At 34.9% G+C, this 16879-nt stretch overlaps 1 protein-coding gene across 4 annotated transcripts in view; it reads right to left on the bottom strand.

The window, feature by feature from the left end:
- Positions 1 to 1005: 1005 nt before the first annotated feature.
- The window catches only part of nvd (cholesterol 7-desaturase nvd), a 368336-nt gene continuing 352462 nt past the window's right edge, over positions 1006 to 16879 (bottom strand). For all 4 annotated transcript variants that reach the window (XM_070214955.1, XM_070214956.1, XM_070214957.1 and 1 more), the window contains exons 5-7: positions 1533 to 1644; positions 1306 to 1479; positions 1006 to 1249 (exon numbers count right to left, since the gene is read on the bottom strand). In XM_070214955.1, the coding sequence (XP_070071056.1) occupies positions 1091 to 1249; positions 1306 to 1479; positions 1533 to 1644 (445 nt within the window). In that variant the 3' untranslated portion in view covers positions 1006 to 1090. The remainder of the gene's footprint in view (positions 1250 to 1305; positions 1480 to 1532; positions 1645 to 16879) is intronic.

Below are 16879 nucleotides of genomic sequence, written 5' to 3'. Positions count from 1 at the left end.
ACATTTTTTTTAGAATTCGTGAATAGAAAAACCACAGTTAAAGACAACAAATTCATACGAGTTTTGGACATGGTCCTTTATTGGTTCTTCTTCTTCCAAAGAATTCGCGGTCTCATTTTGGTTAAGACTTCGTGTATGTCGGGTTCAAAGACGGTAAACATAAAAAAAAATTCTCTTGTTCCAAATAATTCGCGGTCTCATATTGTCAAAGAGTTAATCTATGGTCTTAAGTAGATAGGACTAACAATTGTGAAATCTTGGGTATATTGGTTCCTCTTGTTCTGACAAGAATTTTGGTTGATTTTGTTTAATAAAAAAACACGAGTCAGATATGAGTAGAACGATGCCGATGCCTACGATTCTACGATGCCACGATTCCAGATTTGACAGTTGGAATCGGCATCGCCGAGTAGTAATCGAGTATGTTTTTACTTACTCGTGCAGGTCTCTAGTGCACACACAGTAGAGATTGAGCATCAAAACTGTATCAAAAACTGTATTCATCGAAGAATAAATCGTGTCTAATAATTTAATAAATTCACGGAAGTAAACGGAAACCTTTCTCTACATGTATGTACTTTGTTGGGGCGGCGGCTTGATCGTAGAAATGCTGAAGTCCTAGGAAAAGCGGCGGTGGAAATCCGCGTAGAAATTGTAACGAACACACGGGTATAGACTTTCGGGGTTTTGCGCGACGTGCGGCTGTTTATTAGTGCACTTGAAAATAGGAACTAATTACATGGTGCTTAACTTAGCGGCTCCAGAGCGGAGCGTAGAGTTGCGGGAGAGTTGGAGAGGGAGAGCTAAGGGCAGTGCGAGCGAGCGAGATGTGGACATCTGGAGAAAACTGCCGCTCGACACTGCCTCCCGAAATTAAACGCCCTTTTGGCGTGAACATACTTTATAGGGTTGAAAACGCCTTTTCCACTGCATTACTAAACTGATCAAAATTATATTACCATCGTCAAGGAACCAAAGAAAAAACAAAAGCAACTATGCACATAATTTTATTTGTTATCCTTATCCAATAAAGTTATCCTTTATTATTCGATTAATGTAATATTGTGCCATTAACTACAAAATTTGTCAACTACCAGCCAAAGTTGACAGCTTCAGAATATGATTTGCTGTTGGATGTGTAGAATTGGGAGAACCATGCTCTAAACTTCTTTATTGAAGCATCTTCTTTAGCTAAGATAGGATTCCGATGAAATACTTTATGATTCCATATATTTATATCGCGTTCAAACTATAAGTACACAAAATAGTTAATTTAAAAGGTGCATGACTAAACATTTTATTTACCATGAGACTTTCCCCATAAATGAAGATTTTCATAAGTGGTCCTATCCAACGGGGACCATAAAATTGATGTACAACTTTTTGCAATAAGGCCTCAATAGGGGTAATATATTGAAAAATTTTGAGCTTTCCAAATATAAGTGAATTAATTTCGAGACATACGTACGACGGCCCGATCTTCAAATAAAAGCTTTATTAAACTGCCTTTAAAATATATTTACCCTGTTTACTTGTTTGCCAAAGACGTCCATCCGAAAACAATAAAACTTTCCAAATAGTTCCAATGTATGGTTCAGATAAACTTCAGCTAAATGCTTTTGTTTTCCTGGAGTTGGGCACCACCTTGAAAAAAAAGGATCAAAAATCAATATTTAAATTTATTTATTGGTGCACTGATGAAAAAATAAGCAAATCCATGATTTTATAATATCTTTTTATACTTTTGCAGAGGGTTTTATAATTTTGATCAGAAGTTTGTGAAGGAGACGTTTTCGACATAAAGGGTGTTTTTTAAAGGTATAGAACTCTAAGTTGCAATAAAACAACGATGGTTTATTCGATTGACATGCATTTTTTTTATTCGAAAGATAATCTTGTGGCATTACATTTTATATATTATTTCTGGCATATGACCGCCACGGCAGGCTCGGATGTAGTCCAATCTGGACGTCCAATTTTCGATGACTTTTCCCAAAATTTGCGGCCGTATATCGGCAATAACACGGCGAATGTTGTCTTCCAAATGGTCAAGCGTTTGTGGTTTATCCGCATAGACCAATGACTTTGACATAGCTCCACGGAAAGTAGTCTAGCGGTGTTACCTTCATCGCTAAACAAAATTCGCTTATGAAAATCGGGAACATTCGACGAATGATGATCGTTTGGCTTCAATTCTTGCACGAGTTGGATTTTGTAAGCACGCAAGCCAAGATTCTTCCGCAAAATCTTCCATAAAGTGGATGGACACAGATCCAATTCCTGTGCTCGATAGCGGATGGACTCATTCGGGTCTTCCTCAATGCTACGCTCTACAGTAGCAATAGCTTCTTCTGTACGCACCGTACGGCGTCTCTGGGGATGCGAGTTATCAATAAAAGTAAACGTGGTGCGAAAACGTTCCATGGTTAATCGAATTAACTGCTCTGATGGACGATTCTGTCGACGATAAAATGGAAGTAGTGCGCGATACGTATTCCGCACTAAACCATTACTTTCGAAATAAAATTGCACTATTTGCAAGCGTTGTTCAGGCGTGAGTTCATAACTCGAAGATAACTCATCAATAACTTGATGAACTGCCAAACCAAACTGAGAATAAATTACTTGACAGCTGTTAAATCGGTCGCCATCTTGAACAGTGATGCCAACTTAAAGTTCTATACCTCTAAAAAAAACACCCTTTATATATTGTCTGTCTGTCCGTCTGTCTGTTTGCGAGTTCAGTTTAAAAGATAGTGATCTAAAACTTTCACCGTCGTCCCTAAATATGTGTAGGGAGATCAATTTTGAAAAGCGGACGTCTATAACAATTAGTTTCCATAGAAACATTTGGATATAGCTTGCAAGAGTTAAAGATATTTCGCACGGTGCACACCAGAAAGTTAATTTTTTTGGCTAAAAATCTGTAATTTCTTTCCTAGGAAAGTTATAAGGATGCAGTTTTTTGGGTTTTTTTCTTAATAGATTAAACTTTCCAACGAACTAAAATTAAAATGGAATTTTTTATGATATAGGTAGCCCAAACCAAAGTTGGAAAGTTTTACGTTCTTTTCGGTTTATTATTTTCTTTGGGCTCTCTTAGTAAAGCTCATAAAAATAACTCGACTTCGAGTTAAGCCTTCAATTACCGAAAACTAAAGCAAAACCGCATCGAGTCGGCGGTATACGCTTTTAGTAAATTGATCAACGAATTTTTTTTTGAAGGAATGAATGAGTGACGGCACTGAAAGGCCGTAAAATCAACAAATACATTTGTTTTAGGAAACAAGTAAGACATACGACCTATATTATATTTTTTATTTGTTGAAAGTAATCACATCTACAAGTTTCGTGAAGAGTCGAACAGCTACATTAGCATCTTTGAGTTCAAGATTTTTTTTAGTTTTCATCAATATTCGATGAATGTCCCACTTTGAAAATACGGTAAAAGAAAACTACTTGCCCGAATTCTTTAAAACTTTGGCATAAATTAGTTTAATATACTATAAAAAGGAATTCGAACTTATTTAAGTTATTTTTAAAAAAAAAAACGTAGTTTTGGCCAAAAATTGGATCGGCTGGCCCGGTGTGCGGTGTTAAAACTATTTACATGAATATTTCCTAGTCCTATTATTTTATTTGATCCGGGAAAAAGAGCGTGCCGATCGGACGTCTATGTCTTATAGATCCCAATAGGAACAATAAAGTGAAATAGGTCAAAAGTTTTTTTTGATCAAGATTTTTGCATATATTTCGTTGGTTAGAATTTCATATTTTGTATTTGTGCTATTTTAGTTATTTTCATTTGTAAAATCTGAGGGTATTAAAACTTCGGACTTCCGAAGTTAGCTTTCGTTCTCGTTTTATCATACGACTATATTGCGCTCCTTATTAGTATACCCGTTATTCTATTTGTTAAAAACTATAAAACTGGAACAAAATCAATGTTTGACAGTATCGACATTTTCAATTGTTTCACAATATTCTATCGATAGTGTCGATGTTTTAAAGAAAAATACCTAACATAAAAAAGTTATAATAATCTGTTGCTAACTTGTATTAAAATTTAATATTATCACTATAAAAATTCGCACTTTACTTATTTCGCTTTAATTTTCGGTTCTCAATTTTAAAATGCGATTTCTTATTCTTTTTTTACCCGTTACTCGTAGAGTAATAGGGTATATTGGATTCGTGCCCACACAGCGCCCACACCTTTAAAGATTTCCGAGAAGTATAAATGCGATTCTGTTGTCTATATTTATACCTATCGAAATTTAGAAGACATTTTTTAATTCGGACCATTCATTAAAAAGTTATCCGCAATACAAATTGTATATATCCATCTCCCTCGCACTCCCTTTGTCTGAGTGACGGGTATTAGATAATCGGGACACCAACCCGACTATAGCGTTCTCTCTTGCTTAAGCCTAGTACACAGTTCGGCTAAGCGTTTTAATAGTCGAAAAATATTAATATTTTAGTGTGACCGAAGTTTTCGGAGTTCATCCGCAAAGCATGTAGCATGGTCTTACTCTCAGCAAACAATTCAACTGGCGCCAATTTTAAAATATTACAAAACGTTGAGCCGACCTGGGACGCAAGCTTTAAATTCGCTGTTGGAATGGCGATATGTATTGCAGCAACTCCTACAGGCAGTTTTCCATTGGTTTTTGGTGTTTTCCTTCCATTTATAAATTGTTATTGGCTCACCGCTTCTGCACAAACACAGCCAAAGATCAACTTTTTTATTCTTTGGGCCGCGGCTAAAGGCGTTCATCGGAATTCATCCGCTAAATCTGGTATTTTTTTGGTATTTCCTCAACCTACTCAACTGAGTACCGCGGTGAAAAAAGTCCCCGGCTAAAGGCTTTAGCTATAAAGGTGGAGAAAAAATCGATATGAAAATCGATAGATCGATGTTTGATGATATTTTACAAACATCGATATTCCATCGAAAACACATCGATGTTTTTTTGAAGTAAAAATCAAATTTTGTTACGTTTTCCGAGCTGAACTGGTCAGAGATATTTATAAAATTAAAAAAAAACAAAATGCGTATACATATGAACACATGCATTCCGAATATAAATGGAAAACTAATTTCTAAAGCGTGCACTGTACAGTCACGATCAAGGAAAACTGCAAGCCCTCATCTCCGAAACGGAAAAGGGAAGGCTACACTGTTTGCCAGCAATTCAAAAGATCTGATGATAAGGCCATTAAGTAATACTCTAGATTAGCGGACTCACCCCCGAAATTCGCGAAAAAAGTATCCTCGACGGACCGCGATTTCTTGTCTCCTGCTCTTGGTAGTAATCTTTTAGCTAAAATTTAAATACCCTCTGCAAAGGTATATTTATGTTCATGTTTATATGAGTAAAAACAAATGCAAATATACGCCAAGCCAATAGAAATGCCCATTTTTAATATAATGTAACTCAAAACCCTAAAATGGTGCAGTGCTAAGGGCTAGTATAAAGTCAAAAAATGTTGTTTCTATTTGATATGTGCGAACTATATATCTAATTAACATTTATTGTAACATCCCTGCAGGAAAAATGCGAACTAGTCTGAAAAACAACTAGTTATACAACTAATATAAAGCAACCGGAATTTGTCTAAATGCATTTGGACTACACAGGGTCTTAAAAATTTGTGCCAGTCGAAAAAATGATTAATACAAAACTAGTAAAAAAGAAACTTGTCTCGGACTAGTACCTTTCTGACAAAAAAAAAAACCTTAAAAATATTTAACTGGTAGAACAAATACATGTTAGGGTCTAGTTAAAAGGCAACTGGAGTTTAACTAGTTGCAAATGAAACACACATGTTCCAAAAATATAGCCTAGAGTGTAAATGTCTTGGGAAATTTAACACAAAACAAATCAAACACTCGAGGTCCTCGGTTCAATCCCCAGTCTCTGTACATTTTTTTTTTGGTTTTTGTTTGCTAGGTGATGCTTTAGTTTTATTTTAAACTTTGTTTAATCTGTCCGAGGCAATATATATGTGAAAAATCACTGTTTTTGAATTATGTCACACTAAAATTCATAAACCTTCTTAGGTCAATACAAAATGTGATGCGTGTATGGCTCAATCAGTTAGAGTGTCTACAAATCCAAAGGTCGGACTAGTTGTTTCCGACGACAAGCATATGAAAAATGGACCACTTCGTTACAAGGAAATGGACATAACTTGAACTAGTTAACCTTCTTGACCCAACTAGTATTTTAATGGTCCAAAACTGATTCCGTTTCCTGCAGGGATAATGTTGATGAATAGTGTGTACAAAGAATATATGTGAATTGCGAGATCGACGTTGTTCTTCGTTGACCGCTGACGTGTGACTGGCGAATGCAGTGTGTATATGCTGCTGGCATACACAACACACATATGAAGGTTTTTGTTTTGGATGACTTTTTGTTGGGTTGAGTACTAGCCCTAACACCTGTAATCTTTAAGAACATGTTACTTGAGACTGACCACAAATGTAGTTCTCACACAACGCGGGAGACCGTTGATAATTATAAATTTTTATACATTTTTTTATTTTTTATATTATGCTTTTTATACCCGTTACTCGTAGAGTAAAAGGGTATATTGTATTCTATCCATCTCCCTCGCCCTCCCTGTAGCTGAGTGACGGGTATTAGATAGTAGAGGACACCAACCCGACTATAGCGTTCTTTCTTGTTAATATTTTATTTTACATGTTATTTACATAAGAAAATACTTTGGATAATGAAAACAATTTTTTAAACAGAACTCAGCGGTGAAGGTTGTTTTTTCTTATTACAGGATACCCTTTAACATAAGGATCCTCTTAGGACCGTTTTATCGTTTTTATTTTAAAGTAGGTTTAAATCTCTGATTTCCCATACGATTTCATGGTTTTAACCCTACTTTAAATTTAACAAACAGACGAGAAAACGGCCCTTAAGCAGATTTTTTTTGGGCATTAAGTTGAATTGTCTTGCCAATCTTAGCAAAGCATATGAATATATGGTTTCCTGAGAACTTTATTCGAAAGTGAGAAGATTGTTAGAAGACATGATAAAGCAAAGCTTTGTTAGATACCCTGCTTTTGGTACCAAAGCTCAAGCTTGTTTGATCAGGATCACTAGCCTAGTCGATCTATCCGTATGTGACTGTCCGTCTGTGTGCCTATCCGTCCATATAAATGCTAAGATCTCGGGAAATACATAGAAAATATAGATAGTCGGTATTTCTAATGCAGATTTACGATCAATCTAACGTTTAAGGCCCACATCTATGATTACACTAGCTTACACCAAGAAGGATGATGGTAGTTTCTTGTAGAGGTAGGCTCCTAGTAGGCTCAGCCTTATGTTTTGTTCGTGCGGTGTCGCTTTGTTTTATTGTTTCTTGCATATCTCCCTCGCACTTAAGCTAAGTAACGGGTAGGGGAGTGAAGGGTACGGTGATAAACGATACGTTTTTATACCCTTGCAGAGGGTATTATAATTTCAGTCAGATGTTTGCAACGCAGTGAAGGAGACGTTTCCGAACACATAAAGTATATATATTCTTGATCAGCACCAATAGCCGAGTCTATCTAGCCATGTCCGTCTGTCCGTTTCTATGCGAACTAGTCTCTCGATTTTAGAATAATCCAACAAATATAAGAAAATTCATTGTAACTTTGTAGTAAGTAGGCGTTTTGATTTTTGACAACTTAAAAACAAAATTTAAATAGGCACGGTGAATCTGGAATCCCTGGAACTGCACCAAGTGAGCATTAAACTATAGGTATTTACTATATCTGCAAGGGTATATAAGCTTCAGCTGGCCGTTTTTTGAAAGTATGGTTATTTCATAAGAATGAATTATTCAAATGGATATTACTTATTAATGACTCACAGTCCTAACGCAAGCAATTTTATATTTTTTTTTAGGAATTTTTAAAAATTAAATTCTTTTTTATATTTTTCTAGCTTTTAAATATCTGATTTATCTATTTTTTGACACGGCTGCCATCACCACTGATTTTGGTTCACATGTCGCCGCCTAGGATAAAACTAAAATTTGAACTTTGTCAACCGAAAAAAGTTGAAAAATCCGAACTTTAAAAATCCACCATAAATCCAATTTTGTATGAATTTGGGCCATACTCGGTTTGTTTTGTCCGGTGGGATATAAACTTTAAGTTTGTACCCATTATAATTTTTCAACGGATTTATTTCGAGTTTTTACGATACATAGAGCCGACTTCCAGAGGACCAAAAAACACATTTTTCATCTTTGTCGAGCTGCTGCGCTGCCATTACTTATCCAATCATATTGATCTGTATGGCAAAGTTAAGCTCTGATCTATTGACTTATAATGAATCAAAAACTGGCCCAATTGGGTGGATATTTGCCGAGATATAGGAAGAAATTCGAAAAAAGTCCGATATTTAACATTTTGAACTTTAAAAAATCTTAAAAAAAAAACTGTGCTATCGAAAAAAAATTAGTGGTATTTTCGTGATTTGGGTGTCGAACACTAACAGAATTTGCCATCAATTGCCTTGGAGCAGTTTGGCTGTAAACTAGTGTTATCTTTCCTTTTTGCTCTACACCGAAAAGCATCTTAGTCGGAAGTTGTCTTATACTTCTATGCAATGTATTATTAAAAGCATGTCCTATTTTATCTATAACGTTATACCGTTACTTTGATCTATTTTTTTTTTTTAAACATTGTTCATTAAATATATTTTTTTTAAATTGAAAGAAAGGTAAAGACAATTAATGGATTGAATGATTTCGGTGTAAATCATTTCTTTCTAGGGATTGTGTGCTTGCATTTCTGTTTAAAAAATAAACTTATGGTTATTTTTAGTCCCTGAATTGCATTTAAATTGTATACTTCAATAAAAATTAAATAAAATTATAAAAGTAAACTCGGATGCGTATTTCATAAACTTTTAATTCAAAAGTTATGAACTTAAAAGATTTGCTTAAAATTCTTCTGCTTTTAAAACAAACAAAAAACTACAAAAAAAATTAAAAAAACAAACCAAAAAATTAAAAAAACAAAGTAAAATAAAAAATTAAGATAAAAATAAAACCACTTTGCCTCAGAGTGGACTCGAGCCTCAACCGCATTATTCGCGGGCCACCAACTAACGCAATGCGCCACAGCCCTTTTTAAAATGTTGTGCGCAATGTGCCTTTTAAGACGATTCCCTTTCGGCAACATAATTCAAGAATCAACAAATGAGACAAAAATTGAATTTTGACTTTTCTGCAGCGCGGAGATTTGAGAGCGAGAGAGCAAGTGAGCGAGAGAGAGAGAAGTCAAGAAACGGCATTCTAAAAATAGACTGAATACGTGTGAGTCGCATTTGACAAAAATGACGCTGCCTCCGTACATTTTCTTGCTCCTCGTTACACATCTTAGTGTTTATAATATCTTTGCTTTGGCCTACTGTGTGCTCTTAAGTAATCTTTTAATGCTGTTATTATTCGCTTTTCTGTATACTACATCATTCCTCATTTCAAATAACTTAAGTTCTGTCTTTTCTAACATGGATTTAGGTTTTTAATTCTTAGATCTTTTTCTTGACAGATGATTAAATTTTCTTCAAAACTGTTGGTTTCCACTATTAGAATATTGTTATACCTACTGAAGGCATCAACATGCTGCATTTTGTTCCCAGCTCTGTGACATATTTCAAGATTATAATTTTCCATCTCTAATGCCCATCTTGAGATCTTCGGATTAAGTTGTGCTTTATTTAATGTTAACTTAAGGGCGTTACAATCTGTTACTAGTTTGACATGTTTTCCTTGCAAATATATCCTAAATCTACGAAGAGCATATATAACTGCCAAATTTTCGAGTTCAAAACTATGCAATTTAGCTTCATCTGCGGTGGTACGCTTAGATAAATAAAAAACCGGGTGTAATTTGCCATCGTCTTTCTTTTATAGAAGCACCGCACCAAACCCTAAAGCACTCGCATCATAATGTAATTCTATATCATCTTTGTAACGCTAATACTGGTGACTCAAAAAGCTTTTCCTTTAATTTTAGAAAACAATTCAATTCTTCTTCTCCAAATCTTAATAGTTTGTCTTTTTTCAACAGGTCGTACAATGGCTTTGCCATTGTAGAAAAATCCTTTATGTATCTACGAAAATATGAAGAAAGTCCCAAGAAACTTTGCACTGCCTGAACCTTTTGTGGGGACTTGGCCTAATGTCATTTTCAGAGATTAAAAAGCCTAAATACTTTATATTTGATTTCAAAAAATGAACATTTATCCATTCGAAGTTCCAATCTATTCTGAGTAGGCCTTTTAAAAATGTCGTCTAACGTTTCTAAATGCTGATTAATATTTTTACTGTCATCCATGTAAACTACTACTTTGTTGGCTCTAATCATATCATCGAAAAGTTTATTAACAAAGCGTTGAAAAACAGCCGGTGCGTTTTTAATATCCATCGGCATTCTTAAGAATTCGAATTGTCCTAGTGGAGTTACGAATGACGTGTATTTGAAAGATTCTTCATTTACAAACACATGAAAATATCAATTTTTTAGGTATATTTTTGAAAATACTTTTTTGTCAACTAATTTATCTAATAAATCATCTATGTGTGGAAGTGGGTAATTGTCTTTTAGCAGTGCTTTGTTAAGTTTCCTATAGTCAATACATAGTCTAAAGTCACCTGTTTTCTTTTTTACAAAAACTATTGAAGAGGCAAATTCTGATTCGCTTGGTGTTATTATTTCACTTTTCAAATATTCATCTAATAATTTTTGTAGCTTATCCTTTTCTGTATATGATAATCGTCGAGGACTGCAACTAAAAGGCTTTGCATTCTCTAAACATAATTTAATTTCTGCTCTAATCCTAGGCTTTTCAGGTCTAACTGCTTTCACCAGGGACCGTAAATAATCATTATTTGAGATTTTTATTTTAAAAGGCCTACTGAGGTTTTTACAAGTTTTAATCAACAATTTAACTGGTTTTTATGCACTTTATAGAGATGAACAAATAACAGTTAATTTGCTTTCCAGATTTGTTGAAATGTATATACTTTGTGGACAAGAGTAAAAAGAACGTTATTTTTGATGTTTAAAACAAAATATCACAGTAGTCTTTTTAAAATATAAATTTCAAATAATGATTACACTAGTTTACAAAATAATATTCTTGGTGTGCTTCCCAGCAATTGATGCCAAATTTTGTTATGTTGGACCCTTAGATCACAAAAATTGCACTAATTTTTTTTCGATGGCACAGTTTTTTTTTTAAAGATTTTTTAAAGTTGGAAATGTTAAATTTCGGACTTTTTTCGAATTTTTTCTTGTATCTCGGCAGATATCCACTCGATTGGGCCAGTTTTAGTTTTATTTTAAAGTCAATAGATCAGAGCTTAACTTTGCCATACAGATCAATATGATTGGATAAGTAATGGCAGCGCAGCAGCTCTACAAAGATGAAAAATGTGTATTTTGGTCCTGTGTAAGTCGGCTGTATGTATCGTAAAAACTCGAAATAAATCCGTTGAAAAATCATAATGGGTACAAACTTAAAGTTTACATCGTTTTGAACTCGAAAATTTGGCAGTTATATATGCTCTTCGTAGATTTAGGATATATTTGCAAGGAAAACATGTCAAACTAGTAACAGATTGTAACGCCCTTAAGTTAACATTAAATAAAGCACAACTTAATCCGAAGATCTCAAGATGGGCATTAGAGATGGAAAATTATAATCTTGAAATATGTCACAGAGCTGGAAACAAAATGCAGCATGTTGATGCCTTCAGTAGGTATAACAATATTCTAATAGTGGAAACCAACAGTTTTGAAGAAAATTTAATCATCTGTCAAGGAAAAGATCTAAGAATTAAAAAACCTAAATCCATGTTAGAAAAGACAGAACTTAAGTTATTTGAAATGAGGAATGATGTAGTATACAGAAAAGCAAATAATAACAGCATTAAAAGATTACTTAAGAGCATACAGTAGGCCAAAGCAAAGATATTATAAACACTAAGATGTGTAACGAGGAGTAAGAAAATGTACGGAGGCAGCGTCATTTTTGTCAAATGCGACTCACACGTATTCAGTCTATTTTTTGAATGCCGTTTCTTGACTTCTCTCTCTCTCGCTCACTTGCTCTCTCGCTCTCAAAACTCCGCGCTGCAGAAAAGTCAAAATTCAATTTTTGCCTCATTTGTTAATTCTTGAATTATGTTGCCGAAAGGGAATCGTCCTAAAAGGCACATTGCGCACAACATTTTAAAAAGGGCTGTGGCGCATTGGGTTAGTTGGTGGCCCGCGAATAATGCGGTTGAGGCTCGAGTCCACTCTGAGGCAAAGTGGTTTTATTTTTATCTTAATTTTTTATTTTACTTTGTTTTTTTAATTTTTTGGTTTGTTTTTTAATTTTTTTTGTAGTTTTTTGTTTGTTTTAAAAGCAGAAGAATTTTAAGCAAATCTTTTAAGTTCATTACTTTTGAATTAAAAGTTTATGAAATACGCATCCGAGTTTACTTTTATAATTTTATTTAATTTTTATTGAAGTATACAATTTAAATGCAATTCAGGGACTAAAAATAACAATAAGTTTATTTTTTAAACAGAAATGCAAGCACACAATCCCTAGAAAGAAATGATTTACACCGAAATCATTCAATCCATTAATGGTCTTTACCTTTCTTTCAATTTAAAAAAAATATATTTAATGAACAATGTTTAAAAAAAAAAAATATTTTAAAAAAAAGGTTGCGTTCAGTAGGAGTTGAACTCGGTCCGACACGATCCGCAGTCGAGCGACTACACCCCTAGCCCACAGTGCCTTGTTTTGAGACGTCAGACAGATGCGTGATTGAGCCTATTTCGCAGCAGAGCAAACGAAATTGCACACTAACACAACCAAAGAATCTAACACGGAAAACGCACACTAGGAAATTATAAATCCACTTTCTGAATCCACACCAAAAATTTTGCCGTACATTCAGTTGTATGGGCGTTACACCTCGTAGTGTTTATATTCTCTTTGGCCAAAGTGTATAATTTCGGACCGTGGTAGTTGTTTTACGTCGAGGAAATTATGGAATAGACAGGATTAACAGGAGCCTTGGACCGATGATTGCGAAGCTAGTAGATCAAAGTAACGGTATAACGTTATAGATAAAATAGGACATGCTTTTAATAATACATTGCATAGAAGTATAAGGCAACTTCCGACTAAGATGCTTTTCGGTGTAGAGCAAAAAGGAAAGATAACACTAGTTTACAGCCAAACTGCTCCAAGGCAATTGATGGCAAATTCTGTTAGTGTTCGACACCCAAATCACGAAAATACCACTAATTATACCCGTTACTCGTAGAGTAAAAGGGTATATTAGATTCGTGCAAAAGTATGTAACAGGTAGAAGGAAGCGTTTCCGACCCTATAAACTATATATATTCTTGATCGGGATCACTAGCCGAGTCGATCTAGCCATGTCCGTCTGTCCGTCTGTCTGTCCGTCTGTCTGTCTGTCTGTCTGTCTGTCTGTCTGTCTGTCTGTCTGTCTGTCTGTCTGTCTGTCTGTATGAACGCTGAGATCTCGGAAACTATAAAAGCTAGAAGATTGACATTTTGCATGCAGATTCTAGGAGTTCCTACGCAGCGCAAGTTTGTTTCAAAAGGGTGCCACGCCCCCTCTTACGCCCACAATCGCTAATGTACGATTTTAAAAATTTCAATATTTTGGAAAAGTAAAAATGCAGTTTTATTGTGTTTATAAATACCTATCGAAATGTAGAAGAAATTTTTTAAATCGGACCATTCGTTAAAAAGTTACGACGGATCAAAGTTTTTCTTCATCTCCTTCGCACTCCCTTTAGCTGAGTAACGGGTATCTGATAGTCGGGGCACCCGACTATAGCGTTCTCTCTTGTTTTTTTTTCGATGGCACAGTTTTTTTTTTAAGATTTTTTAAAGTTCAAAATGTTAAATATCGGACTTTTTTCGAATTTCTTCCTATATCTCGGCAAATATCCACCCAATTGGGCCAGTTTTTGTTTCATTATTAGTCAATAGATCAGAGCTTAACTTTGCCATACAGATCAATATGATTGGATAAGTAATGGCAGCGCAGCAGCTCGACAAAGATGAAAAATGTGTTTTTTGGTCCTCTGGAAGTCGGCTCTATGTATCGTAAAAACTCGAAATAAATCCGTTGAAAAATTATAATGGGTACAAACTTAAAGTTTATATCCCACCGGACAAAACAAACCGAGTATGGCCCAAATTCATACAAAATTGGATTTATGGTGGATTTTTAAAGTTCGGATTTTTCCACTTTTTTCGGTTGACAGAGTCCAAATTTAAGATATATCATAGGCGGCGACATGTAAACAAAAATGAGTGGTGATGACAGCCGTGAAAAAAAAAATAGTTAATTTAACAGCTAAAAAATTATAAAATAAATGTAATTTCTGAAAATTCCTTTAAAAATATAAAGTTACTTGCGAGTATTTATACCCGTTACTCGTAGAGTAAAAGGGTATATTGTATTCGTGCAAAAGTATGTAACAGATAGAAGGAAGCATTTCCGACCCGATAAAGTATATATATTCTTGATCAAGATCACTAGCCGAGTCGATCTAGCCATGTCCGTCTGTTCGTCTGTATGTCCGTCTGTTTGTCTGTATAAACGCTGAGATCTCGGAAACTATAAAAGTTAGAAGATTGACATTTTGCATGCAGATACTAGAAGTTCCTACGCAGCGCAAGTTTGTTTCAAAAGGGTGCCACGCCCCTCTAACGCCCACAATCGCTCATATACGATTTTAAAAATTTAAATATTTCGGAAAAGTAAAAATGCAGTTTTATTGTGTTTACAAATACCTATCGAAATGTAGAAGAAATTTTTTAAATCGGACCATTCGTTAAAAAGTTACGGCGGATCAAAGTTTTTATCTCTATCTCCTTTGCACTCCCTTTAGCTGAGTAACGGGTATCTCTCTTCTTTTAATTAAGTACTATTCATTTGGATAGTTCATTCTTATGAAAAATGTAACCTTAATTTCAAAAATTAAATTCACTTTAAAAATTTTCTAGCTTTTAAATATCTGATTTAGCTATTTAGTGACCCGGCTGCCAACACCAATTATTTTTGTTTACATGTCGCCGCCTATGATATATCTTAAATTTGAACTCTGTCAACCGAAAAAAGTGGAAGAATCCGAACTTTAAAAATCCACCATAAATCCAGTTTTCCATGGATTTGATTTATTTGGTAGGATGTAAGCTTAAAGTTTGTACCCATAATGATTTTTCAACGGATTTATTTCGAGTTTTTACGATATGTACAGCCGACATACAGTCGACCAAAAAACACATTTTTCATCTTTGTCAAGCTTCTGCGCTGCCATTACTTATCCAATCATTGATCTGTATGGCAAAGTTACGCTCTGATCTATTGACTTTAAAATAAAACTAAAACTGGCCCGAGATATAAGAAAAAATTCGAAAAAAGTCCGAAATTTAACATTTCAAACTTTAAAAAAAACTTTAAAAAAAAAACTGTGCCATCGAAAAAAAATAAGTGCTATTTTCGTGATCTAGGGGTCCAAAACTAACAGAATTTACCATCAATTGCTGGGGAGCATTTTGGCTGTAAACTAGTGTTATTTACGGTCCCTGGCTGTCACATAACTGTTTTAAATTATTTTTAAGAATCGACATTGTATTTGATAAGTTGTGCTTTTGTCCCAGGTAAAATCAATGGTTTAATCTTTTGTAACGTCAATGCTCAGTATTTCGGTGACAAAATCGTCGTTTTCTAGTTGTATTTTTGCATTCACCGTATTTTGTTCTTTTCTAATCGTCTCATCTGTATTTTTATTGACTTGTTTCATATTTGGTTGTTCTGTTGATTCACTATCCTGTCTCATAACTGTCTGATCTGTCGTTTCACTGTCTCGTCTCATAACTGTTTGTCCTGTGGTTTCATTGTCTCGTCTCATAACTGTTTGACCTGTTGCTTTACTTTTTTGTCACATAACTGTTTGACCTGTTGTTTCACTGTTTTGTCGCGTAACTGTTTGATCTACCGTTTCACTACCTTGTATCATAGCCATATGCCCTATTTTTCATTATGATTCCTAGCGACATTTTGCTTTGCTTTTAAAATTTCAGTTGACCTATCTTAAGCGTTTTCAGTTATATCATCATCCAAACACTCAACATTATGACTGACCTCAGCAATAGGCAATGACAGATCTTTAGTATGCTGCTTTGGGTTATGTTTTGATATATTTTCTACTGTTATCATCTTCAGAGTTCTTAAATCTAAATTCAAATCGAAAGCTTGTGACTTCTTGCAGTTGGGCCTCAGTGGGCAACAAAGATTTTGTAATTGATGAAATAGGACTGCCAGAGTCTACGATGCATGCTGCAACCATTAATTTGACTGTCAAAATGAATGTTAAAATACCTTACATAATTATTTTCAGCATTTCCCTTCCTCTCCTCGCATTGGGCTACAAAGTGACTTGAACTGAACTTGCCACAAGCGTAGCAAGATCCTGGCTCCCTTGCTGGTTTTCGACAATCCTTGGCGATGTGTCCTCTGGCGTTGCAGTTACCGCAGCAGAATCCTCCACTTTGTAGGTATCTCCTTCGAATCAGACTCCTTAGGCTTGCTCAAAGGGATACCAGCAAACGCACGCAGAATTTGCATAGGATCTGTGAAACCTTGGATCCGGGGTTGATCACGCAAATTCTGTGCTGGTATTCTCTCGACTATCTGGTCAACCAACTGGTAAGGCTCGATGTTGATGCTGCCGGCAGCATCGCCTTGGCTTCAAAAAATGCAGCGAATTTTTAAATTGGCGCCGTGCTTCTGCTTTAGAAAGTTT

The sequence above is a fragment of the Drosophila takahashii genome, chromosome 3L, assembly GCF_030179915.1.
Source record: "Drosophila takahashii strain IR98-3 E-12201 chromosome 3L, DtakHiC1v2, whole genome shotgun sequence".
NCBI lineage: Eukaryota > Metazoa > Arthropoda > Insecta > Diptera > Drosophilidae > Drosophila > Drosophila takahashii.
The sequence above is the reverse complement of the archived record's forward strand: the minus strand, read 5'-3'. Positions and strand labels throughout refer to the sequence as shown.